We start from the raw sequence: 27,161 nt of genomic DNA on the forward strand, positions 1-27,161 counted from the left end.
GAATTTAAATTAAGGAAATATATGTAGTTTAGATAAAAGTAATACTAGCGAATCTTAGTAAAGAATTAAGAATATAGAATATAAGGATTAAATTTTGAAATGACAAGTACGACTAAAGTATATCGACTTAATTTATATATAATTTATTTTATTAACTCAATTGTAACAAAATTCTCAAAATTGTCAACTGATTTTCCATTTAAGAAACTTTACTTATGGCTTTATATTTTACGAAATCACATTGTCAGCACTTTAGATAATACTAATGGATTATAAATCCAGTCCTCATTTTAAAACTGCTTTATTCAATACTTCAATATATAACACCACAACAGCTCTTAAGTGTTCAATACCCACAGTTTGACAAAGAACTGAATTTTTTTTTTAAATGTTTTTGGGGTGGTTGTCAACTGTTTGTCAATCCACTTGATGTCATTTTAACGCCGCCACTGATTTGTATTATTTGCCCAAAATATTAACGTAATTCCTTTTGACAAATCAATTGGCAAATGCGCGGAGCACTTGATGCAACCAAACAGAAGGCGAAGAGCTTTCAATGAATGCAACACCTCAGCGCATTTTATTTGCCCAAATTGTTGAGTTGCGGCAAAGTCTCGCTCAGAGTGTTAAACTTGACACTTGCAGGCGGCATTAGATCAAAGATTGCTGCAATATATTTATTTAATAAACAAAAAACAAAAGGCACAAAGTTCGCAGCTTGAATCAGTTGCAAAATAAATATAATAAAATTTGTATTTCCAGCCCCACAGGGGGGGGGAGCAGCAGCAGCAACAATGCAACATTTTGCTTTAGTGACTCTGCCACTGTTTGTTGCTGTGTCTGTGTGGTAAGCCACATGAAAACCCTTTTTCAACTTTCCCACCGCCCTGGCAACCAACAAAAGTAAACGCCAATTTATTGTGCATATTTTATTTGTTGGCTGCCAAAGCAAAAAGAAAATGACAACAGCTGGTGGCAGCAGCACCTGGCAACAGATGCTGCTGTCAGCCCTGGTAAGGGGGGCGAAACAAAACCAATTGAACCAGCCAATAAGCTGGTATGTTGCCAAGAATGTGTTGCTTTTTGATTTTGATTTGTGCAAATAATTTATTGGCGCAGCGCAGCTATAAAGCGAGATAAAAATATCATGTACCAAGTGCTTGAAAAAAGTTACAAATTGGCCAAAGTCGGCTTTAAATATTTGTGCAATAAAAAACTGTATATAAAATTATTAAGATATACACAGCTTTTCTTACCAATCATATGGGAATTTTAATATAAGCAACATATAGTTCCAATTAATTAAATACAATATTATCATATTGATAGCGATAGAATCTAGGAACGTGCAATCCTAAAGAAGTTCAAAACAACTGTTAGATAATGTTTAGTTTAAGATTTGTATACTTAGTGTTATTCTCAATTTATGAGTTAGTTCAATAAAAACAGCAAATGGTTTAAAAAAAAAAAAATATATTGAATATTCGACTCACAGATTTTTCTTTTTGTAGTCTATCATGCCCTAGCCTGATACTATTATTTTACTGCTTTTATCTATTTTTTTAGGTAATATTATCTATATTATTTGAATTTATATGAACTGTTGGCCTTAAAGTTAAAACTTAGACTTCAGGGGGAGCTGCCTTATATCTGGGTTTTGTCCATAGCTGTGTTTGGAGAGATTTAACTAGTTTGGGTGACTTATTCTACTATGTTATTATTTACTTTTTTGCATTGTTTCATTTTTAATTAACAATATTGTTTCCATTTTTTCTGTCTGTATTTGCTTGTTGTATTTCATTGATGGTTCGAGTTTGGTTCTATATAATATATGTGCTTATAGTTCATTAAAGTTTTTGAATTATCTGTTATTTTGCAAAAAAACGACGACAATTTAATATTAATAAAAACACTTTTTTTAATGCGCTAAAAAATAGTTCAGCGTTATTATTAATTTTTTTTAGAAGTTGTAAAGCTTGTCAGCTTATTAAAATTACATGTTTCATAATTTAGATACATTTACATTGATTAAAAAACGCTGCTGAGCTTGCTTATTTTTTCTTTAAATTAAACATTTTAATGCGAAATATTTTGCTAACATTTGCGTATACGAAATCGAAACTCAATCTGTATAGACAAATTTGATGTTTGTTTGTTTCATGTGCAAGTTTTGCTGCCATGCAGTTGTTTTTATTGTTTTTGGAGTTGTCAGCTTGGCAAAAATACAAGATAGCTAGTTATGAGAACATGAAGTGGAATTATTTTAGTGCTCTGCATGCAAAATTCAACAACTCGGCACATTTGAACTTTTGCTTTTGCTTTTGCTTTTGCATGCTGTCAATAGTTTTACCTCAGTTAGTTGTTGCCTGGTCATAACGCCTGGCACTATGGCAACAATGTTGCTGCGGCCCATAGACAAACTTTTCATATTGTTTTGGGGCTGCACATACACAAAATTCACGCTGAGTCAAATGCATGTGTGTGTGTGTGTGTGTTGGTTGCTTGTTGCTCTTGTGGCTGCGGCTTTGGCTTTAACTGTGGTCAGTAGCCAACAGTGTTGTCACAATTTTAGGGGCTTAAAATTGCTAAAATTATGAGAAAATTGCTAAATTATTTTTAAAAATAATTTAGAATAAATAAGCAAACAATTCATGAAATGTTTTCTATATATTTTCTGTTATTACAACAACTATATTTTGTGCTAAATTTATAAATACTTTTGCCAAAGCCACAATAATTAACTCATTAATTTAATTTGCGAATATGCTTTTGTTTTTATTTAAAGCAAACTTCTATAATATTAGGAAATTATAGCCTACTTATTTAAGAGTTAGATATATGATTTACTAGCTTATTTAAAATGCATGGTAAAACTTATTATTTAATATTATTTTATAAGTTTTAGCATGCATAAGCTAGTAAATCTAATCTCTAACTCCCTGCATTAAGATTGAACGACTTAAGCTTGAATTAAAATTAAGAGATTGAAATAATTCATTTAGATTTACACTTCAAAGAAATAAGTTTTAATTTAATCAGTAAAATATTTAAAAATTCAAATTGAATTATGCGAAAAGAATTATTTCAACATAAAAATATTCGTTTCTGATATTCTGAGACTTAATTTAAAGTTCAGCATTGATTTTAAGAAGATTCCTCTAATGCTTTCATAGAATGATTTTAATATTTATTAAAATTTTTTTTATATAATTTCATTTTTAAACTGAAGCATTTTCATGGAACAATCCTTTTGGCGTGACTTAATGATGCATAAATCAAAGCTTTAAATTAAAAACTAATTGAAAATAACTTTACATACAGAATTTTTTTAAGCTTTTTTTCTATATCAAAATATTGCAGTTTAGCTTTAAAGCTGCTTAAGCGACCAGCACTGCCTACGCACACATTGTTGCCTTTTGTTGCTGGCAAACGGGGCATGAAGTGTAGGCAAAAGTTTGCACTTAACTTTTGCTTGTTACATTCAAGTGGCAGCAACAGCAGCGGCGGCTGCCATGTAAAATGTTTTTGCCCAAACAAAACTTTGGCCAAAAGTTAACAACAAAAAGCGCAAGAGCTTAACAGTAACAGTTGCAGTTTACTATTGAAATACAAAAGTAAACTGTATCATGTTATTGTTGTCAATATTTTCGATACCCAGCGGCTGCATAAAATACAATTTAGCTTGTGTCAAATTTTTGTTTTAATTAATTCAGTGCAGTGCGCAGTTCTCAGTTCAGTTTACTTTTTGCTTGGCGCTTTGGGTCTGTTTAACGTCTTAAGCGTGCTTGCTGCATTTATTTATATCTATTTGTTTGCTCTGCTTTGTAATTAGCCACACACAGACTGGACCCAGGACCTGCTGGCAGGACAGCTGCTGTTTGTCTGTTTGGCTGGCGAAAATTGCTCAGCATAAAAAGTTTAACTTGACATTTTTAGCAACAGTTTGTAATTTAGTCGGTAACCCTTTTAGTTTGTTTGTTAATTTTTTTCTTCTTTCTTCTGCTTTCTTTCCAGACTTAATTGCATTAGCAAAAGGCTCGCGTTGCTGTTTTGCATTTAGATAGAAGTTGCAGTGAGGAAATTGTTTAAGGTAAGTCAAGTTTTTATTTAAAGTTCACTTTGCTTTAATTTTAAATTTGTAGCATGAAAATTTCAAAAGTGTTTTCCAAATTCTTTAAGCTAAGCTCTTTTTTGTTATTAAAGCTAACTTGGCTTAAGTTTTTAATCTTTAAATACAATTCCATTAGAATTGAATTAGAAATTATTGAAAGTAAGCTAAGTTTATTTTTTATTTTTTTTTCTAGCATTGTAATTTATAAAACATAAATTTTATTATAAAAATTGCTGGGCAGCTTGGGAATTAAGCAAAACTTAATTGTTAAACTTGCTTTAAATTAAATGTAATTTTAAAAAAAATTAAACTCAATTTAATTTTAAAAATTCAACTAACTGTTTACTGAAAAATTGTAGTCTCTGCATAGAAATTATTAAAAGTAAGTCAAGTTTATTATTTAGGTGAACTTTGCATAAGATTTTTTATCTTTTTTCCAGCATTGCTAATTATAAAACATAAATTTTTTATAAAAAATTTGCTGAGTTTGTTTTAGTCTACTCGCAGTTAGAAAAACTTGATTATTAACTTAACTTGGGCTTAAGTTCTTAATTTTTGAATACAATTCCATTGCAATTTAATTTAAAAATCATACATTTTATTATAAAAAATTGTAGTCTCTGCATAGAAATTATTAAAAGTAAGTCAGGTTTATTTTTTAAGTGAATTTTCTTAAGCTTTTAATTGTTTTTCTCTGCATTGTAATTTATAAAACACTAAATTTTTATTATAAAAATTGCTGGGCCGCTGGGAATTAAAGCCTAAATTTTTATAGTCCATCCGCAGTAAGCAAAACTTAATTGTTAACTTGGCTTACGTTTTTAATTTTAAAATACAATTCATAATTTTATTAGAAAAATGTGCTGGGCAGCATGGAATTTTAAGAAATTATGCCTTATATTTTATAGTCCACTTGCAGTTTTATAGTCTACTGCAAATTGTAATTGTGTCAGGGTTAGTATTTTTACGATCTTTGGACATTTTATGTGCAACCCTTTTGAGCAGTAGATTTTGGCACCCGCCATAACTTAATTATCCATATGAATCCTTCAAGTTTTATTGCCGCTGCTGCTGCTGGCTGCGGGCTAAGGCAAAGGTTGGTCTTTAATTATGATGAGTGCGCCATCCCATAGATGGATGGGGGGCGAAGTGGCAGCTGTCATATTTTTATTTATCTAAATTTACAGATCTTCACGGCTTGACTCATTAAAATGACATTAATCCGATGTCTGGCAAATGTTTTATAGTTAAATTTAATGTACATTGTTGTTTATATAGCCAGCGCCGTTAATTACTTTTTGGGCTTTAAGCAAATTAAGTTTTGTATCAACAACAGGCAACAAATGAGGCTCAAAACTCTTTGTTTGGCATTTGTTGGTTGCCTTTGTGGTTAAGAGTTATGCATGTTCTCATTGTTTTTAAGCGTGTGGCATGCAACTCATGCTGCTGCAGCAGCGCTGCGGTTCAGCTGGCACTTGAGGTTGAGTTGGGCGTCGCTTTGAAGTAATCGCCAGCCCTCAGGCTAAGCCTCATTTGTGGTCAGAATTGTCAGTCGAAAGTCGATTATGTCAATATTGTGCCATGGCTAATGGCTAATGGTTCTGGCTGTATGTGTGTGTGTGTGTGTGTGTTTGCGATAAGGACTTGTGTAAGTTGTGGCCGCTGTTAGCTTTGCTCATATGCTAATTAGCCACGTTTTGCTTAAAGCCAAGACAAACGAAACTTAAAGTTGCTTCAGTCTGTACGCACATAAAAATCATAGCATACATTAAGGCGTCGGGTTACAGCGCCCACATGTGTTGCCAATTGGGGGTTGGCCTCGTTTGCTCTATGGCTAAATAAAAGGAGTAACTGCATTTGCACATTAAAAACGCATAAAAATTGCAGAATCGAATTGCCAAGCAAACGAAATAAAGTGGCTATGAAAATAAAGCAGCCAACCCAAAAAAAAAGCAACAAACTCTAATAAAATAAAAATAACAACGTAAATCTGTAAGTGGAATTGATGTTGGATAAGCGAACGAAAAGCAATTGAAGCAATCAATTAAAATTGATCAATGAAATTGAATCACGTGTTACAAGAATTTTTTTCTAAGGATGAATGGGAATTGGATTAGAGATTGGAGTAAACATAAAGTTTGTCATAAAAAATGGAAGTAAATTTAAGAAAGGAATTTTAGATTTTACATAAAGTAAATTTATTGAAAGGCAAGTTCAAGAATAAGCAAACTTTATAAATTTACTGAATTATAAGATATCTTATATAAGATATATTTATTGAATTGCAATTAAGATCGTAAAGTAATGAAAGAATTTTAATTTTACATAAAGTAAATAAAATTAGTATAAATTTTGTTTCCATTCTAAAATGCTAAATTGTTGAAAGTATTTTAAATTTAAGGTTGTATAAATTTAATGCATTTACATTTTGCATTCAAAGCAGCTACAAAAGTCTGAACGTTTAGCTATCTTATCATTAGTTATTGCATAAAAAACGGCAAGTTCAGTGCTCTCTAGCCTGATAGCCTCCCTCATCTGTTCTTTAACCCTTATATGACATAGCATAGCTAAGAAGAAGAAGCAGCAGCAGCAGGTTTTATGCGCTTGTTAACAAAAGCGTGAAATTCAATGCGGGCGAACAAAAATTTACGACACTAGCAAATTAAACTTGATTTTTATTTAAATAAATTGCATTTTATGCTTTTACCGTTGCCATCATTGGCGTCGGCGTCGTCGCTCTGTCGTCATAATAAGCAGCCAACGTCCATAATTTGCACCGGAATATGACGGCAGGATATATGTGGCTGGAATGACTGAAGCATCGTGCTCAGTGCCTTTGCTTTATGTATTTTTATTTATTACACACACAAGCGCCGAGCATCAGGAAATGTTTGTTGATTTTCCGCAATGCGCGCACAATAAAAATTGGGCGCACCACCCACCCACACAAATTATTTTCTAGACGAACGCGCGTTACGTCAAATAAAAAATTTGTATATAAAATATCAGAATATTTGCCGAATTGTGTTTTTTATGCTTAAAAAGTTGAACTCGTCATTAAAAATGGAAATTGTAATGCGTAATTCTTGTCTGAATGGAGTCAAGCGCAACAAATTGATAAGGACCTTAACAAAAGGCTCAATGGCTAAATGAGTTGTGGCCCACAGCTCGTCGTAACTCACACTGTGATGAACTGCTGGGATTCATATTAATTTTCACTCGACATGGGGCATAGTGAAAAAAAAGTGATTTGAATATGAAATAATTACAAAATATGAAACGAGCAGCATAAATAATGTTGCGCTTTAATATTTATGTGGAATTTATTTTGAATGCTTTATGGGCTTTCAAACAATTAAGCTGCAAAACTTATGACAGATTTTACAGTTGAGCAAATAATGATAAAAAAAATTATAAGTTGTTTCTTTTTTTGATATATCAAAATAAAGTCTAACTTAACTTAACTTAACTAAGTGAGAATTTGTTTATAAAAATGAACTAACAAATAATAAAGTTATACTCTTTATTGAGATGACCTTATTTTTTTTATTATTAAAATTACTAAATACAAATTATTTATAGAGTTTAAAAGTATAGCAATTACTTTTCAATTAAAAGCAATTCAGATGCAAAGCTTATCACAGATTTTACAGTTGAGGAAATAGTGATAACAAATTTATGTGTTAATATATTGCAAAAAAAACTTTAACTAAGTAAGAATTCGTATATAAAAGTCAACTAATAACTATTAACATAAATAATATAATATTCTATTCAATATAGGCAGTTACTATCTGAAAATTAAAAAACAAGCAAACATGTATATATATATTTTACTGAGCTTGAAATGCGCTTCTATATTTGTTATGAGGCTAAATGACTGATAAATTAACATTAAATAATGTTGAAATTAATTATTAATTGTGTTATTATTACAACAGTGTTTGCAATAAGTAAAAATAATTTCTCACAGTTTGTCAGCAATTATATTGATAATAAATTGCGTTGACTGACTTTATGCACTCTTACTAATGATGAAAGTATAATATATAAGTTAATCAAGCTTGGACTTTAAGTAATTAGTTAAGCAATAATAATTTAAATAATATTGTTAATGAAGCCATAATTACATAATTGTTATTTTGTATGCATAACTAATTTACAAATAATTGAAAATTATTTAATTTTGCTGCAATAGCATTTGAAATAGTTTAACACAGCAAAATATTGTTTGCTATGCTTTAGTTTAGTCTAGTCAGAGTTAAATCACGCCACTCTTGTTGTTTGTCAAAGGCGCTTTCCGTATCTCCTTGGCACAACAGGAGGTTTTCGTCTGCAACTGCTGTCTCGCTCTTTTTCACCCACGCTGAGGCAGCGAAGCTTTTGTGTCGCTAAGGCAGCGACGCGCTCTCTAAGCGATAAGAACGAAACGCGCTCCAAGCAAAGGCAGCGACGCAGTCTCTAAGCGAAAGCAGCGAAGCGATAAGAACAAAACGCTCGGCCTTAGTTAAGCGACTGCTTAGCGAGCGGGAATTCAGTTGATCTGCTCTAAGCAAGTGAACAATTGTTTATCATAATTTAAATGTGTTTCAATTTTAAATATTAAATATGCATAATGTTTAGCTTTGATATGCTAATTTAATTATTTTAAAATCTGCATAACATTTAAATTATTTCTAAGCGTTGCAAATATTTAAGCTTCATTAGCATTACGTTTATTTATCACAAATAATTTAAGCGCAATTAAAAACAAACATTAAAATTAACAGCACAACAAATATTAACAAAAATATTAATATGAGTGTTTCCAATATTATACAATTTTTATTGAAAGCAATTTGTTATATTTGATTTGTTAAATAACTTAAAATATTTTATTTATTAATAATTGCTGCGAATACAATATAAAATTGTAATCCGGAGCCAAATTATTTCAGCTATAGCTATGGGGCCTTAAGCTAGCTTAAAATATATTTAAGAAAATGCCTAAGAGATCTATTCAGTTGCTCTAATCTTACAGTAGTAAGGAGTTTTCGTATGTAGAGTCATAACAAAGATTAGACGCATTTTTTCCTGCCGCTCACCAACAGGCTCAAAGTAAAAGTTTCTTAACAAATGGCAAAGCACCATTTTCATCATAACCATGGCATAGCGTTGGCCCAAACAGCTGCGTGGTCCTGTCATAAAGGGAATAAATGTGGATGCTTCGATTTTGGGCTCAGCATTGCGTTCCCAGCGCTCCGGCTTGAAGAGCAGCGGATCGGGAAAGAATTCCTTGCAGCGACCCATGTACATGGGTGAGATTATGACATCGCAGTTCTTAGGTATGAAAAAGTCATCTAAAAATATATATAAATTGAATATAGAGCAGACTAAGCAAAGTGTTTAGCTGACTTACTAATTTTACAGTTAGCTGTGGCTCTTCTGGCAGTTATAGGACCTGAATGGATACAAACGCATTGACTCCTTAATGCACATTTCCAAGTACTCCAGCTCAGCTAAGTGCGCCATAGTAATCGATGAGCGCTTATCACGCCCACAAACGCGCCAAATTTCCTCACGACAAAGCTGCTGATGTGGCATATGCAACGTCATGTTGTACATAAAAAACTTTAAAGTTGCAGCTGTCAAATCAAAGCCACCAAATATAATTGTGTCCAGTTCTTCGCGTATGTGCTGCAGTTGCAAAGCTGCGCCCGCTGGCGTCTTGGCCAGCAGTAAAGTGTCCAAGCAGCTGCGTTGTGTGCGTTGCTCTGAGTCCAAGTTGTTGTTGTCATTGAGCTGCTGCGCCTTGAGCTGCTCCATGCGCTGCTTTATAATGCGCTCAGTAAATCCATGCAGCGTTTTTATGAGTTGCCGCTCACGTGCCGCCAAGCGCGTAAAGCGATAGAATACCACTCAGAGCGATAGAATATAGAATAAGTTCTTAAGACGAGCGTCTATAATCTGCATAATGCTGTAGATGTAGAGCATAAATTATATTAGAGCTAGGCTTAATTAAGCTTTAATAATACTTTTGTTTAAGTTGCCTTTTAGCTTTTTCTATACTTTTTAATTGTTTATTACTTTAAAATAATTATTGTGCGCGCTGTAAAAATTAATATACAAGCGCAAAAAGTAAATTTATTACAATGTCAAGCATATGGTGGATTGAAATTATTGAAATATGGATCAGGATCAAGTTAATTTAAATTCTATTCGAATTCTAGTGCTATTCCACTTAATTCAGGCCATTCAAAAAGCTTAATATATAAATAAATATGGATCAGAACATAGTCTTGTCGATTCCTATTCTATTCTAATTATAATTCTATTCCAGTTAATTCAGGCCATTCAAATAGCTTATAGAATTGTGGATCATGACATATTCTAGTTAATTCAATTTCTATTTTAATTATTAATTATTATTAATTAGAAAAGAATTTGAAATTCATTTCATTGAATAGAATAGGCATCAATCAGATAAAAAATATGCAAATTCCGAGGTCTACTAATTATAATGCTAATATAGCATAATAACATTCCATTATAACTATTCCAGTTAATTCAGTCCATTCAAATATGGATCAGGACATATTCTAGTTAATTGAAATTCTATTCTAATTATAATTCTAATTATAATCCAGTTAATTCAAGCCATTCAAATAGCTTGTAGTACAATGGATAAAGACATATTCTAGTTAATTCCAATTATATTCGAATTGCAATTCTAGTTCTATTCCACTTAATTCAAACTATTCAAATAGCTTCTATCTTGATTTCGCTGAGATAATCGATGAACTGAGCACTCACTTAAATAAGAAACTAAAAAAAGCAACTAAATATTTATAAATTATCTTTGTCACTGAAAATTTTCTACATATTTTGCAGCCTTTAATGCAAATAATCCAGTTGCTAAGTTATTCTAATCCTAGGACCGTTTCCATTATTCAACTATTCAAATATTCACTGCAACCGATTGACTGAGAACTTTCCTACCATATTTTGGCAACAAATAATTCTTAAACTTCAGATGCACTAATTCAGTTGCTAAGTGAGTGTCTTTTGGGTAATAATAATGTAGTCTTAACATTCTCTCTTAAACTTCATAAACATCTTAAAATGTGTCAATTGCAAGCATCGAATGCTTCGATTGCTGCTCAACTACTTTAAATAAGTGTGAGCTACTTACTCCTTAACCGCAGCCAAGTAATCGGACTTCTGCGCCGACTGTGCTTCAACAGTTGTGCCCAGCGCTGTTTCGCATATGGAATCGAGCGTAAAGCAGTTTATATATTGCAGAAAATCCACAGACTGCTCTGTGCCCGCTACCAACTGCAAGCGGGCGACCAAGATGCGCGACTGTTTTTGAAAGACATGCAGAAATTGTTTAATCATGGCGTAGTTGAAAGCTGGCGTAATAATCTTGCGGCGATGCGTCCACTGCTGAACGCTGCTGGTGAAGAGCCCGTCGCCCAGCCAATGCCTAAAGACGCCATAGTCCGAAGTCTTTTGCAGCAGCTGCTGAGCAGAGCAGAGCGCTTGAATATCCTTCGGATTGCAGTCGAGCACATAGAGCTTGGTGCCCAGCCAGAGTTTGCCGCGATGATCCTTTAAATGGCAGTTGATGAGCTCGCTGGCGCGTTTGAATGGCCTGGGGCCAATAATCCTCGCAAAGATGTGCAAATGTCCAATAATAGGCCAAGAGGGTGGCCCGGGCCAGTTGCTGGTTAAGCGATTAATGCGCGACTGATACTGATAGGCATATAGTATATATAAAATTAAAGCCAAGCACAGCAAACAAATTAAAATTAAGTTCCACATTTTTGTTACCGCCTTAAGCTGCAACCGATTTCAACTGCGTCTCAGGCTGCGCACTCTGCTGCTTTATAAATGCCGCTTAATTATGAATTGTTGTCATTAAAAAGTTGTGAAATTCTCTATATTGTTGCACTAATGAACTTTAGATTTAGATTTAGCGTTATTAGCCACGTTTTGTTTATACTTCGATTGCTCAAGCTTTGCGCTTTGGCTGCAAAAATCCAAATGACGCTTTTTTTTCACATCCATCAGTGCTTAAGTACAGCCCGGTACTCAAATAAAATTCATCTGTTTTTTACTTCTCTTATTTACTTTTGTTTTGATTCCACCTCAGGCAAAATGATCAAGTGTAAACAAATTGTAAAAAAATTAGAATTACTTGAGCTATGTGCGTAGGCTATAGACGGTGGGCATACTCTATAAGAATGTTGAGTTTGATAGTTTAAAAGCAAAAACACTTTTTTTTATAAACAAATGCACAAATTTGTTTAATAACGAGTCAAATATCATTTAAAAAAAATTATAACAATTTTATTACAAGCTTACAAATCAATATAAAATATTTTAAAAGCCTTTGCTATATTTAAAAAATATTTTTTAAATTTGAAATCGTTCAGATTAATTTTTAACAAATAAATTTATTTTAAGTTAAAAACATTTATTAAATGAATTTTTTAAATTAACAAATGCACAAGCATTATATAAAAATTATACCAATTTATAACAAGCTTACAACAAATCAATATAAAATAATTTTTATAGTAATGGCATATTTATAAATAATTTTATTTAAATTTGAAATCGTTATTTCTAATTTTTTCATTTAATATTTTTCAGTAGCAAAAACATTTATTAAATGAGTTTTTTTTAATTAACAAATGCACAAACTTGCTTAATAAAGAGTTTAATTTAAAAAAAAATATACAAATTTTATAACAAGCTTAGAAATTAATATAAAATATTTTTAAAATTTATGTAAATTTGAAATTGTGCAGCTCTAATTTTTTCCTTGAATATTTCGTAGCATTCAACAAATTAAATGTCAAAAATTTATTACAAATTATTACAAAATTAAAAACTAAGAGCTTATAAATATTAAATATTTTAAAAACTATGTGTGTTCAAAAAATAATTTTAATAATATTTTCTAATATTTTTATAGCTTAGTTTTCTCATTCATTATGCCCTAATATGCCCCAAACTATTAGTGTCAACGCTTTTTAGCTAGGGAAACAGTTCTCCATGCAGCGTAGAGAGTGCAAAAAACAATTGCTTTAAATAAACAGTTCAATATTGTTATTGCGAAATTATAAAATTGATGATGAGTCGGGCCTGCCTGCAATGCATACAAATTTAGCCCGAGCGAATAAAATTGACAACAACAATCGCACAGACGGAACCACCCATAGTGCTTTGAGATTGTTTTATTTTTAGCAGTGTAGACACACACACACACACTTACATAGAATCAGGTTGAACCAGTTGGGCAGTTTTATTATTTGCCAAATATTTAATTATAGTTAATATTTGGTTTCAATTTGACGTCATTGCATTTACAGCAAATAAAATTACTGGCAAGTACTTTACACAGTAATCGGAATTTCTATATTTAAATTTCTTATAAATGTGCATAAAATTAACTCAATTGTTGCTGCTTTAAATTCAAATTTAAGCCTGCTAAGCTTATTTAAATTATTTTGAACTGACCTGGGTCACAATTGTTATGCTTAGCCACTTGATTGTTAATAAAATCGCAGCGCAGACTGTCATAATAATTTTAATTTAACACATATTTATGACATTTATCTGCACTTTTCATTATTTAAAGCAAAAAAATAACAATTTGCCCACACTTTTCATTTACAATGCAAACAAAGAGCAAACAAGCTGCAAATAAATTTTTATTTTACTGTATGAAATGCAAGGAAGTGCACATATATATGTATATAATAATATATTATTGTATAAGTATGCTTGGCTGACCGGTAGATATTATTTTCAGCATACAAATTTATGAATCAACAAACTCACATATGCATTGCATACAGTGGTGGAGAAAATAATATAGACAATTCAAAAAGCAGCTAGGAGCTAATAATGTTCTCAAAATCTTTAATTTATTATTTTATAGTCTTTTTTTTTGAATAATTATTAATTTAAAACATTTTCGTTTGAATTTTGAGTCATTTTTATAATAATTGTTTAAGCAATGCTTACTAATAATTATTGCGCTCCGTAGTATTATTTATTTATATATTTTTCTTTTAATTTAATTTAATAATTTTCTTTTAAACTTGACTGTCAATATTGACTTTAAATAATATTATAACAACATATGTGATTTTAATAATTTATATGAGTGTGCTTATTATTTGGTACACTACTGTAGCCAGATACAAATGATACAAGCGCATTAATTACAATTATTCGTGTTCACTTGCGCGCTGTAACTTTTGTGTTAATTAGTGTAAATATAAATATATATAAAAAAGTCCTGAATGTCAATATTTTTTTTGCGCAACTGTTGAAAAAACACAAAATCTAAATGAATTGAATGCCACAGGCTGCTTTAATTATGAAATGAAATGTTAAAATTTAAGTTCATATCAGTTGCTAATTTGCTGCAAATTGCTGCTTGGGTTAAAGCCCAAACTTCACTTGTGTGCTGTGCTGGCTGTACAAATGTTTGACATAAATTCCATTATCTAATAGACGCCAATAAACACAAATACGCACACACACACACACACAAAGACACATGCATGGACAATCAGATGCATAGATACAATTATGCAAGTGACAGCAGCCAAGGAACATTGTCTCAAAATGCAAAATTAAAAGTGATGCGTGGGCGGCGGCAAGACAATGGCAAACAGGAGTAGGAGAGCTGGCTGACTAGCTGGCTGGTTGATTGGGTGGGTGGTGGGTTGCTTGGTTGGGCGGAAATCGAGAAAGCATGCCAAACTAATTTGAATTTATGCAAAGATGTCGAGAGCTGCCTATTGTAATATTTAACATTCAGCTTGTGTGCTATACAATCAAACTTGTGTACAGTAGTCATTGCTTATAAGCAACTAAGCTGTAATAATTCAAAAAAATGTAAATTGTAAAGTACATAGCGTGTTGCGTTAATTTAAATATTAAAACTTAGCATAAATAAATATGTGCTAACTAAGCAAATCTAATTAAATAAAGAAAGTATTAAAAAGTAAATGCAAATATGATAGAAATCAAATAAATTGAAATATTAATTGAATCTAATTAAATAAAGAAAGTATTTAAAATTAAATACAAATATAATAGAAATCAAATAAATAAAAATAATAATTGTTGAAGCAAAAAATTGGCTTATGTAGTAAAAATTTAACATCAACTAAACTTAATTCTTAAATATAAATAAAAATTCGAATAAATCGTTTTATATAAAAATTCGAACAGATCCTTTGCTCTATTTAGGTTTTTGGAATAGAAAAAGTTGCTTGGAGAACTGTTAATGCAATGAAATGTTGCCTGTATACAATGTTTACTGTATTTCTATTTAAGTTTACGCAAACTTATTAAAATTCTAAAATATACAAAAATATGTTATAAATATTTTGTAGCTGCAATTTGGTGTAAGTCTCAAAACCATTATTTAATTAATTTTTTATAACATAAGTTGCTTATAAAGTAATGCTTACTTTTTTGTTGTTGTTTTTTTTATAAATTTCAATTTATTTTAATGTATATTTTGATGTTAAATTAGTTTGTTATGGCAACTTTACCTAATTATATTTAAGAAATGCCTACTGTACCTAATAATTTGTGTTAATTTTCATATATCATTAATGTAAGCCTTAAGCAATTTTCTTACATTTTTAGAGCATGTGGTTTTCGTTGTAGTTTGCATTGCAATTGTTGCTTGTTATGTTTGCTGTCTCCGGTGTGGGCATGTAGAGCTCTGTAATTAAACTGCGCATTATAGGCAGACAATAACACACAACAACAACATGTAGAGTCACCGCATAATTATGCAGACATTTCTAGTTTGTGAGTTCTGACCCGAACCCTTGAGCTCCCGAACTTCTACACTTTGGCAGCTGTCACATTGTGTTTTGGCCTTTGTGTATAAAATTTAATTTGGCTACATTTAATTATTGTTTATGCCAATGCAGCCAAATATGCCAATGCCAACAATAATTTGCCAAATAGACGACGACGCTGCTCTGGCTAATCGAAACTGAAGTGGAAATGCGGCTTCCAGCCTCAAGTTAGACACAAGACGACCACGACTACTAATCGCAGCTTGTGTCAACACTAATCGCATCAAATTTAATTTCACAATTAAATGCAAAGACGCGCGTTGCGTTTAGCATAAATTAACAGCTACGCACGCAAATAGGCGCCTAGGGGTTTGTGTTTGCCAAAGAGTTTGGGCCCGGCCAAAAAAGCCGCCAGGCAGCGCTTCCGTTTTGCATTTTCCGCCTCAGCAGCGCTTTGTTTTCCTGGGTGGGGTGGGGGGCGCATTTTCCATTTACTGCATGTAATGTAATTTAATTGACGACTTGAGCTAATGCATTTTAAGCCAAGGGACTTATAGCATACACGCCTTTAATTGCTGGCTTTAATTAAATTAGCCAAGAAATTAGCTTAAAAAGCAATCGTTTGTGACAATTATTGTTTAAAGAAAAGAATTTCTTTTTATATTTTACAAGCATTTTAGCATTCATATTTAATGCTTGCATTATAAATGTATAATAATTTCTCTAAGTTATAAATTTAGCTCTCTAAAATAAAATGTAATATATAATGAAATTGAAATCGAATACTTAAATTGATTTTTTGAATTTATTATTTTTTAATTTAAAAATTATATTAAAGAAATTATTTAAACTGTATAAAGAATATAAATTATGAATTTTATTTTCATTTTATAAAATTCTTTACTATCTGCAAAGCAAAAAAAATGCTAAAGTGAATGTAATTATTTTTATTTTTTTAATTCGCTTGTAAGCAATCTAATGCGGCACTTACTTATTTAGTATTTAAGATAACAAAATATTTGAGCTGTATTAATATAAAGAATATAAATTATGAGTTAATTTTCATTTTTGCAAAATTCTTTCCTATATCCTCTATTAAAATTTTATATTTTATATATAATTATAATTCCTTTTTAAATTCTAGCAACTAAAGACGGCACTTATTATTTATTATTAAAGCATACAAAATTTTTTTAAACTTATTAATTTTTAAAAATTTCTTTGCTATTCTGCAATATGTTATTTAATATATATATTTATATAATTATTTATTATTGTTTTAAAATCGCTTTGTTAAACAAGATAAATGCCTGGCATCTTATGAATCTAATATTTAAATTAATAGATATTTTTTGAGACACATTCATATTTTTAGAATTATAAATTGAAAACAAAATTGAATTCCCATGCTATTTTATGCACTTGCAATATTTATTTATAATTTATTAACATACTGTTAGAATCTCTATTTTTTTGTATAGCTGTGTAAATAAATTACAATAATAAATTCATTAATAGCAGCTTTTCAATAAGCCCCCTTTAAGTTTTTTTTTCCATGGCATTTTAACGTTTGGTTCTTAAGCTGTACTCTAGTGGCTTTCAAACTTTATTTATATCTTATTTGTTGAATTATTAACAGTCTGGCTTAGACGACTAAGAATTGAAGTTCGCATTGATTTATTTTAAAACTATTTAGTTGCAAGTAATGTTTATAAATTTTAGCACAATATTGCACATATATAAAATTAGTGCTAAATGGATTTATTTTATTTATTCACTATATGACTGCATGTCTTCATTTATGCACAGTCTAAAATTAATTAAACACAACTATGTGTAAAATGTTTATATTATTTATATAACTATTAAGTTTTATTTGCTGGGTATTTATCTGCCCCAACTTCATTTGCGCACATTCCCAACTTTGCATTAAATATTTGCGGCATTGTTATTAAATCGATTGCCACAGCTGATATTTATCTTGATACGCTGTCGCTTGCGGTGTCAATTACGGCATTTGATCAAATTCCCAACGATGTGTTAACGGCTGCTGCATGTTGGCCAAAAGTGCAGCTATTAGCGGCTAAAACCACATGGCAAAGCAAAAAATGTAATCAGCTGGCTTTTTGCTGCTGGATGTTCAAGATTAATATAAATAATAATTTAAATTATAACTTGCGAGTCTTAGCGCTTGGTCTTGCTTTGCAGTAGCAATGAATTTTGTTGTTAACTTGTTGGTGTTGCTTTTTTCGCGTCGAGACTTGGCCGTAACCTTCGACGGTGGAAAATGTTTTAAATGATTGTTTTGTCTTTTGTTTCACTCACTGTGTTTCTTTTTAGCTTGCTCAGTCATTTAAAATGTTTGTTAAAAATCAATTTAGCTAGCAATTCCATTACCTGTAAATGTAAAACAAATAATGAAAATTATATACAAATGATGCCACATTGGCAACATTTGAAGGCGAGAGCCAAAGCAAATAAGCCACAATAAGTGGCAAGTTTCACTGCATGTGCAAGTTTCTCTTTAACTACCGTTAGCGTCTCAGTCTGCAATTGCTCTTGTTGCTGTTAGCAAAGCATTGCCTACTTTTGGGCGGCATGCTGTTAATGCTCGGTCAATGTCGACAAGCTCTATCTTCTTCTTGTTGCCCTAATCTGCCAACAGTCTCGGTTGTGGTTTTATAAAGTTCTATTAGCTTCTTGTTCTTGGGCAATTGCAATCTCGTCACTCAACCAGTCGCTCAGTCGCTCGGGCAGGGTCAGACTGGTTTTTTACTCGTTGAGCGACTTTGCCGCAGGTAAGTTGCGTATGCGCAATCATAAATTTGCTAACATACGCGCATTGACCTTTTACCTGCCCTGATAGGCGTTCGAATTTGCAGCTGCTCCAATGCCAGAATTTCTTGGCATTTAAGTAAATATTTTAAAATTGAGTACTACTATGCCAGTTTGAATTCACATGTTTCAACGCATTGTTTCTCGAGATTCTTTCAAAGGCTCGTTAGAAATGTTTTGTATAATATTAAAGAGTTGTTTTTACGATTGTAAAGACTAAAATGTGTAATCTACAAAATTAATTTGTGCAAAAGTAAATTAAAATTACGATCTATACTTTTTACTAAAAATACGCAACAAATGTAATTGTAAAAACAAATTAAAATAATTCATTCATTTAATTGCATTCATTTAAAGTAACATAGATAAATCGTAAACAAAAATTTTATAGTAAGCAAATATTAAGAATATAAACTGATTACTGTAGGCACAAAAACTAATTGAATTACTTTAAATATTTTCTCTTCTTTCTAAGAACGTTAAGCATTTAATTTCATTTATTTATTTAATGTCAACTATGACCAGTCGACGATAAAAGAAAAAAATTACAAAAAAATATTTTAAATTTTAAATTTAAAGTATTATTTCATAGTTATAGTGATTATATAAACATTAAAATCCGAAAGCTTAGCATTATACGGAAATTCCTTTTATTTCACAGCAACATAGTATAACTTTTATGTATTTGTATGTCTTATATTATTCAAATCCTAAGCATATTAATATATTTTAATTGATTTTATATTTAAACAAGATTATGAATGTAGCTCCTGCTTTATTGCTAGTAAAAGCTAATAAATTGCAAATATTTTATTAAAAACTGCAACTATTAAATTATAAGTTGTAACTAAAAGTCACTAAAAGCTTAAGGCAATTGCCTTAGCTAACTCAAATTTATTATAGAATTATTATTTAAAAAATATTTTTAATATTTTCGTTTAATATTATTTTTATCATAATTTTATATTAATGTTAGCTACTGTTCTAATCAAAGCTGTATGTTTATTTTATAAAAATTTTTCGAATTCCTAATTTTTTGTTATTAGAGAAATATTATTTAAGCTAACTCTAAAGGCAAAGCCTGAGTTTATTAAAAAAATATTTCTAAATATTTGCTTTCAGCATTTCTTTGTTCTTTATTATAAAAATATTTCAAATATTTTCTTAGCATTTCTGTTCTTTATTATAAAAATATTTCTAATATTTACTAATAATATCTATTGTTTAATATTTTATTGTAACATTTTGTTTATGCTTATGACAATGCCATTGATTGAATAGCTATCCGAAATTTCTGTGACATGCTTTTATGTTTAGACTACGCACCACTGTGCGATTGATTTTGTATGGAAACTAAATTCGGTCAACTGCGGGCATTCGCCTGCTTAGTTAATTGAATTCGCATATCCGAAATTAAAGCTCTACCTTAAAGCTAACATATAACGTAAAAATTTACATAGACTATGTTGTAATCGCGTAGTGTTGAATATTAAATTTCAGCATACATAATACAGCGTGGCGCTTTATTATATTGATGCTCTTGCTGATCTGCTAGCAAGTTAATTAACAGACGCAACAGTGAGCGCTAAAAGTATGCGCTCGCTCTCGCTCTGCGATCAGCTGTTGCTTGAGCTGAGCTCTCAGCTTGACTTTGCATTTGTCGCTTCAGTTCAGTTACGAGCCGCTAACGAGTTGGACGCGTTCGACGCTCGGCAGCGCCTTTAATTGTTAACAAGTATATATTATTATTTTAAAAATACCCGTGTGTGTGTGTCTGTGTGTGTGTTTACAGTTATAGCTGCTTGAATGCCAAATTTAATTGCTACCGTTCGAGCTAGCTAGCATTTAATTTAAAAAACGTTTTACGGCTACAAGTAAAACATAAAAAAAAAAAAGATTCAGGCCTGTGACTTTCGTTTTCCCAACTTTCATTTTTGTGTGTGCTGTCAAAAAACAAAAAATATTTTTCATACAAGTGTCAAGTGCTTAAATTAAATAATATAAAATATATAAACAAGACTGATGATGGATACCGCTTGGCGCTGTCGTCTCATGATCTTTGGCGTCGTCTCGCTGCTGCTGCTCGGCGATCTCTTTGGCGGCTACAGCGTGCGCGGCATCAAAACCGAGTCGAGCGACGCTGGAGCTCAAGCCAGAGCGGCTGGGGCGCCAACTGGACCCGCGTCCGGCAAGTTTCAGCAAAAGAATGCCGAAATCGATATAGGCGAAGGTGAGTGACATTTCCACACATTTACATTGCATTTGATTTGTACACTCTTTGACTCTTGCATTGTTTTAAATATTTGTTTAACGCAACGCATTGCAAAATAGCTTTGCTCACTTTTTTTTTTTTTATTTATGGCTTGCTTACAATTTATCTTCTTCTTCGCTTTGTTTGGTCGCATCAAGGTCAATTTCGATTTGTAAATGGATTTTGTTGTTCCGAGAGTAGAAATATTTGTTTAATTTATTAATGTCACACGTTTATTTTATGTTCCAACACACACATCACTTGACGAATTTTAATTATGCAACAGTCTAGACAAGTTTAGTGTTTTTTTTTTTTTTGGCTATTCTATTAACAACTTTAACACACATTGCAAATTGCTTAAAAATGCTTTTCAAACTTAACTGAAAATTTTCCACTTCAGTGTCATTAAAATGTTTAATGCCCACAACATGTGATTTGAGTTTAAAGTCTTTAACATAAAGTATCTGGGAATAAAATAAAAATTTTGCAACTTTAATATAATTAAATTGTTAGTTTCTTTCTTGAGAAATAACGTACTAAAGTCTTTCGATTTTCAAGTGCAGCACAAATTCAATTATAATATTTATATTTACATTTCAAAATAATGAAAAAAATTAAAAAATCTATCAAAAAGTTTCTTACGAATAAAGACTTTAATATAACTAATTTTCATATAAGAAATTCAATCCAATTTATTTTATAAAATTTAACATAATTAATTTCGCCTGAATTAAAAATAATGCAATAAATTCCGAAATCTTCCAAAAAGTTTCTTTCGTGAGCATAAAGACTTTAATATAAATAATTTTTGAAGTTAAGGCACATAATTAATTAATTAATTATATACAAAATTCTTGAAAAGAAAAGCAAAATACAAAATTGCAATAAAAATAATGCGCTACATCAGTCAAGGAGCACAGGGAATATACATTTAACATGTACATATATATTCGGGAGCATATACGCAAATCTTTTTTTCGACTTTAATCTAATTTAACTGCAGCTAAATTTCAACTGCAATGTTATTGTTTACCTTTAAAAAATCATGTAATAAATACGAATATGCTCTCCAAAAAATATTATTCAATACTCAAGCGCACACGAAACGCTCGAACGCCAACGCGCTTGGCTTTTGAACATAAAAGCTACGAAATTCCAATTGAAACCACTTTCCAATAAACAAACGCATTTGCATTTTTAATAGAGCCACACACAAATAAGAAAGTGATATAAGGTTGACTTTTATGCTTATGAATAACTATATACAAGTTTTGAATTATGCAATAGCAAAAAAAAAAGGGGGCACCGAGCTCAATGATAATAAAATGTTAATTGAATCAATCGAAAGTCAAAGTGCAAGTCGCTTACAAAAAGATCAGCGGTCAGTTGAACAAGTGCAATCAATCAAATTATAGTGCATGCCAAGTTAAGAGTTAGATTAGCATAAACTAGTTATGGGCTTTGCCTTTTAGCGTCTCTGGGCTTTGTTGTCTGTGGTGAAAGTGAGGAAAAATGTTAGGCAAATACACAATTCACGTAATAAAATCGGTAAACATAGCAAGCGACAAGTTTTAGCTTTTGCAAATTTATTGCTGTTTATTTATGGAAAATGTCAGCGCAACTTTCTCAGTCACAGTTCACAGCGAGTTTCTTTTATTAGCCAAAGTTAAACGACTTTGCATGCGACTAGAACAGGAAGTTGCAAAGAAAACAGCAATTGGTTTATTTATTTCTATTCTGTCTAGCGATCTAATATGTTCAACCTTTTGAGTCGCTGCTACGACCGGTTCTTCATTAAATGATATCAGAGCTTTAGCTTTAGCGCCGGTTTCTAGCGCTTTAACGGAAATCGAGAGTGCCCTGAATTCAACTTCGATTCTGTGCCATGTTTCTTACATCATAACTAGTGTAAATGGCCAAGACACACACACACACACATATAAAGACATATATGCATATTAGCTGATCACTGGCTTTTGGGGCTAGAAACTTTTCCATTCACTGACATCGCACGTTTTGGCAGCTGACAGCGTTTTGGGTCGAACTTCACGTTGTGTTTTCTTGGCCAAGTTTTAAGCTCGCACTGCAACGCTTGCATTTTAATTTCATTTATCTTTACTGCTTAATCGAGAACACCTGATGAGCATTAAAATCAAGCTGCCATTTAATAAATTTACGCTTTATTAACACTGATGTTGATTAACTTGATTTTTATTTTATCTAAATTGCAAAAAAATTGTTTTTAAATTTTGCTTTTCCTGATTTTTATATCACAAAACGTGTTTAATGCAATTTTATTCGTTTCATATATCAAATTTCATTTTAAAGCTAAAGTTTTTTTTAAAATACTAAAAGAAGTTGCAATTTTATTGTCATATATTTAAAATAAAAATTTTTTTTAGCAACATTTATGCCCACAGCTGTTACAATTTATTTTATTTTATTTTAAAATTTTGTAAGAATTTAATTTATTTACTTAAAATATAAATTTTAATACAACACTTTTAACTATTAAATGCAACAACAAGTTTATGTAATTAAATATTAAATAATGTAGCGCAGCTTTATTAATTTTTCGACTCGCAATTTTCACAACGGCATCTGTTTTATTTTCACATTGTTTATTCTTGTGGCAGCAGCTGCTGGCTCAGCTTATTTACGGCCGAGTGGCTTTCTTAATATTAATTATTTATAAAGCCATTAATTAAAAACCGCTAATAAGCTGTGTGTAGTACCCACAGCCACTTAAAACTTCAATTTGATTCTTTTCCGCATGCTACAGGTGCTAAATTCTTATAAAACTTATAACTGTCAGTTGTTTCAGACTTTAATATTTATTTACTACCATAATTAATAGAAACAAACACCTAAATCAATGACTAAGCAAATATTTGCGTTTATTTATGAGCAACTAAAATAAAAGTTCAACGCACGTTTGCCGCTGACATGACCTTGTTGGGTGAGTTGGGTGGCTTAGGGGGTGGGGAGTTAGTTTGGTTAAGCAGTCAAGCGTGTGCCAACATTAAGTTAAAAATTTATTGCTGCGTGTTATTTATTTTTAAACTGCCATTTGCATAGCACATTATATTTTAACTGTTTAAGTAATAAAATAAAAAATATAAAGCAAATTCTTAAAATTATAATTTTTATGAGCGGAAGTTAAGCCTAAATGTTCGGAACTATTTTTGTTAGCAATAGTAAAAATGTATTTTCAGCTTTTGTTGCTAAAAATAACTATGAACTGTTTGTTTTTATATATAAATTTTGTTTTTTACGCATTAAATTAGTTTTGTAAAAGCTTTTGTATGCTAAAAATAATTATGCAAATTAAATCTTGAGCTGTCCCTTTTATAGAAAGCAGCATATTTTTCACATATATATATAAATAATTTTTTGTTGTTGTTGAAATATTTATACAGCCTGTCAATTGATATAAAACCGCATTTTTGGCAATGCAGGCAAAACCTGCTTATATATTATATATAAAAATAAATACACAGCGCATAATTTTCGACAATTTCGACAGCGTTTCTCGATAACTCTTGAGTTGACCTTGAGTTTTGTTAAGCAGCTGGCAAAGCTTGATTAAAAATAACGTTCGTTGACTGTGCAAATAGCTTAAGAGAATGTTCAAAAATCAACTGCAATCCATACGTCAATTTATAATAATTAAGCAATTTAATTAGCTAACAACTAAACTTGAACATTTTAGAACACGATTTTGATGAGTTTAGCGCCGCAGCAGCAGCTTTGAAGCCCATGAGCAGCAGCGTTGTAACTGGCGCCAATCTGAAGACAAAGCCACAGCTTACAGACACCATCAAGGAGTCCTGCTTGCCCAAAATGTTGTGTGAGCTGGCGGCCAAGCCAGAGTATCAGCTAAGCGAAAAGGAGCGTGAGCTGCTCAGGCTCATAAAGGTAGAAAAAACCAAAAAATTAAACCTGAAACTGAAAACTTAAAGGCGTAAGAAGTATTTTTGCTACAATTCTCTGACATATAGTAAGACACAGACTGACAAAAAATAAATATTATAAGCTTAGTTTAGGATCCATTGCTCATAGTGCATTTCTCAAGTAAAGCAGTGAACAATAATTAACCAACTTAAAAATAAAATGAGAAACAATTATAATAATAAAAAATTAAAAAACATAATTTTAAAGTAGTAAAGCAGTGAAAATTATTAAACAAAATTAAAAAAAAAAAAAAAAATTACAATAATAAAAAAATTAAATATAACATATTAATATAACATAATTTTAAAGCAGTGGAAAGTATTAAACAAAACAAAATAAAGAAAAAATTATAAAAATAAAAAAATTTAAAAATATCATAATTTTTATTCTGATCTAGAAAAAAGTATATTTTACTTCGATCTTTAATTTTTTTTCTATAAATAAATTTTTAATTGTTTGCTTGAGTAGAATATTCACTGTATGTAGAGCATAAAGAACAAATAAAATTTTAAAATTTATCACTAGTATGCAAAATGAGCGAATTGATTAGAAAAATGTTTATGGATTGACTTAATAAATAAAGTAAACTTTCAATTTGAACTTCATCAAGTAGCTGTTCAAGCTCTTTGGCACAACTAGTCTTAAATTTAATGTTTTCTTACAAAAAAAAATCTATTAATATTAACTTGACTTGACTTGTGTATTCTACGACTTTATTGATCGGAAAATGTGCCAACCAAATGTTGCATAAGATAAAATTAAAAAGTATTGAAACAAAATAGACATAAACAGTTAATAAAACTAAATGTTGTATAACAAAATGGACATAAACAAAACAAATTGTTATTTGTTTTGAACATTACAGTTTAAATTTGCAAAGCTAAGCTTTGTTAATACTTTCCAAGCCAACAGCTGTGTTAGGCTTGAACCTATGAACTCATCAGTTGAGTAGTTACAGCTTGCTTAACCTACCTCACATTAAGCTCTCAAAGCTGCCAACAATACACGCGCTTGACAAACAACGCGCGTAGTTTTTGTAACCTCGCACTTGAGACGAAGGTGAACCGAACGCAGCAGCATCGTCATTAAAAAAGTGTTTTCAAAAATTGATAGCTGAGACTAAATAGAATATAGCATTGTGCACGATTTAAGCCAGCTCAACTAATAAATAATAAAACGGAATTAACTTTTTTTTTTGGTATTTTTTGTAGATCACCTACAATGCCTTGGATGATGAATATACCGCCTAGTAAATGGTATTTTGCTGCTCATATGGGTGAACTGATGCGGCATACGAGCGATAATCTTAGCGGACCCATGGGCTGTGCAAATCTCTGGCCAAATTGCCCCATTAGCTCTAAAAAGCTCATGAAACTGAGCTACAAAGTGCGTGTTTAAACGCAATTGTGATCCATGCCTAGACTTTAAGTACTCGTATTAGTTCTACCTACTCTCAACTCAACGTTACGTGAACAGCTGTATACACTACTATATAGTTATAGACTCACACAGCTCTAGGCCTTTTGTTTGTTTTTTTTTCAACTGACTGATGTGACAATTTGTAATTTTGTAGGCTTAAGTATGTCTAAGTAAGTGTGGCTAGTCTATTTAACTAAATTATGCATAATTTATATTTAATTCATAGTTTGTAAGCTTTGTGTAAATAAATACAGCTTGACTATGTGCTGCTTCTTCTTTTAATAATAACAACAATATTTGCCAAGTCATTGCCTGTCACGATTTGTGCGCTCGCCACAGTTGAGAAACGCATTTGGAAAATAAATTTTAATTACATTTTAAGTGCATTTGATTGTTAGGGAAGTATATTGTTTAAACTTTTTAGCTAATGTCGAAGGTCATTAGACAACTACTGCCAATTTTTTAACTACCAATAATTGCCTATAAGGCGTTCGAGCCCTACAACTTAGCGCGTTTTGTAGCTTTGGTTGCGCCCTAATGAGCGTTAATGAAAGTAAACAAAAATTATGACTCGCTTGATTGTTGCTTTTATGGCTATAAATTGTTGCTAAAATAAATGCAAAAAATTTAATAATTATCACTTTTGATTTTACTAAAATCATTCGAGTGATTTACGTTTGTGTAATTAACTTTTGTAGTTAAATTAATTTATTTATGCAGTAACTTTATAACTTTATTTCTTTTAAAGCTGGACGATCGTACAATTGCG

The 27,161-nt window shown here is 31.1% G+C and overlaps 2 protein-coding genes across 2 annotated transcripts; one reads left to right on the forward strand and one right to left on the reverse strand.

Annotated features, from left to right (window-relative positions):
* Positions 1–9,106: 9,106 nt before the first annotated feature.
* Positions 9,107–11,884, reverse strand: LOC108598112 (probable cytochrome P450 312a1; the record flags this gene model as incomplete). The annotated part of the gene is given in 4 exon segments (XM_017984729.2): positions 9,107–9,450; positions 9,510–9,555; positions 9,557–10,067; positions 11,283–11,884. Coding segments are annotated over 4 exon segments (1,503 nt in total), but the record flags the coding sequence as incomplete, so codon positions are not given.
* Positions 11,885–20,634: 8,750 nt separating this feature from the next.
* On the forward strand, positions 20,635–26,982 carry LOC108598295. Its single transcript, XM_033293875.1, has 3 exons — positions 20,635–20,998; positions 24,732–24,934; positions 26,183–26,982. The coding sequence occupies exons 1-3, from the start codon at positions 20,791–20,793 to the stop codon at positions 26,369–26,371; spliced, it is 600 nt and encodes a 199-aa protein (XP_033149766.1). The 5' UTR covers positions 20,635–20,790; the 3' UTR covers positions 26,372–26,982.
* Positions 26,983–27,161: the final 179 nt, after the last annotated feature.

The sequence above is a fragment of the Drosophila busckii genome, chromosome 3L (assembly GCF_011750605.1).
Source record: "Drosophila busckii strain San Diego stock center, stock number 13000-0081.31 chromosome 3L, ASM1175060v1, whole genome shotgun sequence".
In the NCBI taxonomy this organism is placed as follows: Eukaryota; Metazoa; Arthropoda; class Insecta; order Diptera; family Drosophilidae; genus Drosophila; species Drosophila busckii.

Bases quoted from the DNA above. Each gene is read 5' to 3' on its own strand.
- LOC108598295 (XM_033293875.1), top strand. From the start codon at position 20,791: ATGATGGATACCGCTTGGCGCTGTCGTCTCATGATCTTTGGCGTCGTC. The intron at 20,999-24,731 runs GTGAGTGACATT...TGAACATTTTAG, and splicing joins CGAAATCGATATAGGCGAAG to AACACGATTTTGATGAGTTT. The intron at 24,935-26,182 runs AAGGTAGAAAAA...GGTATTTTTTGT, and splicing joins GTGAGCTGCTCAGGCTCATA to AGATCACCTACAATGCCTTG.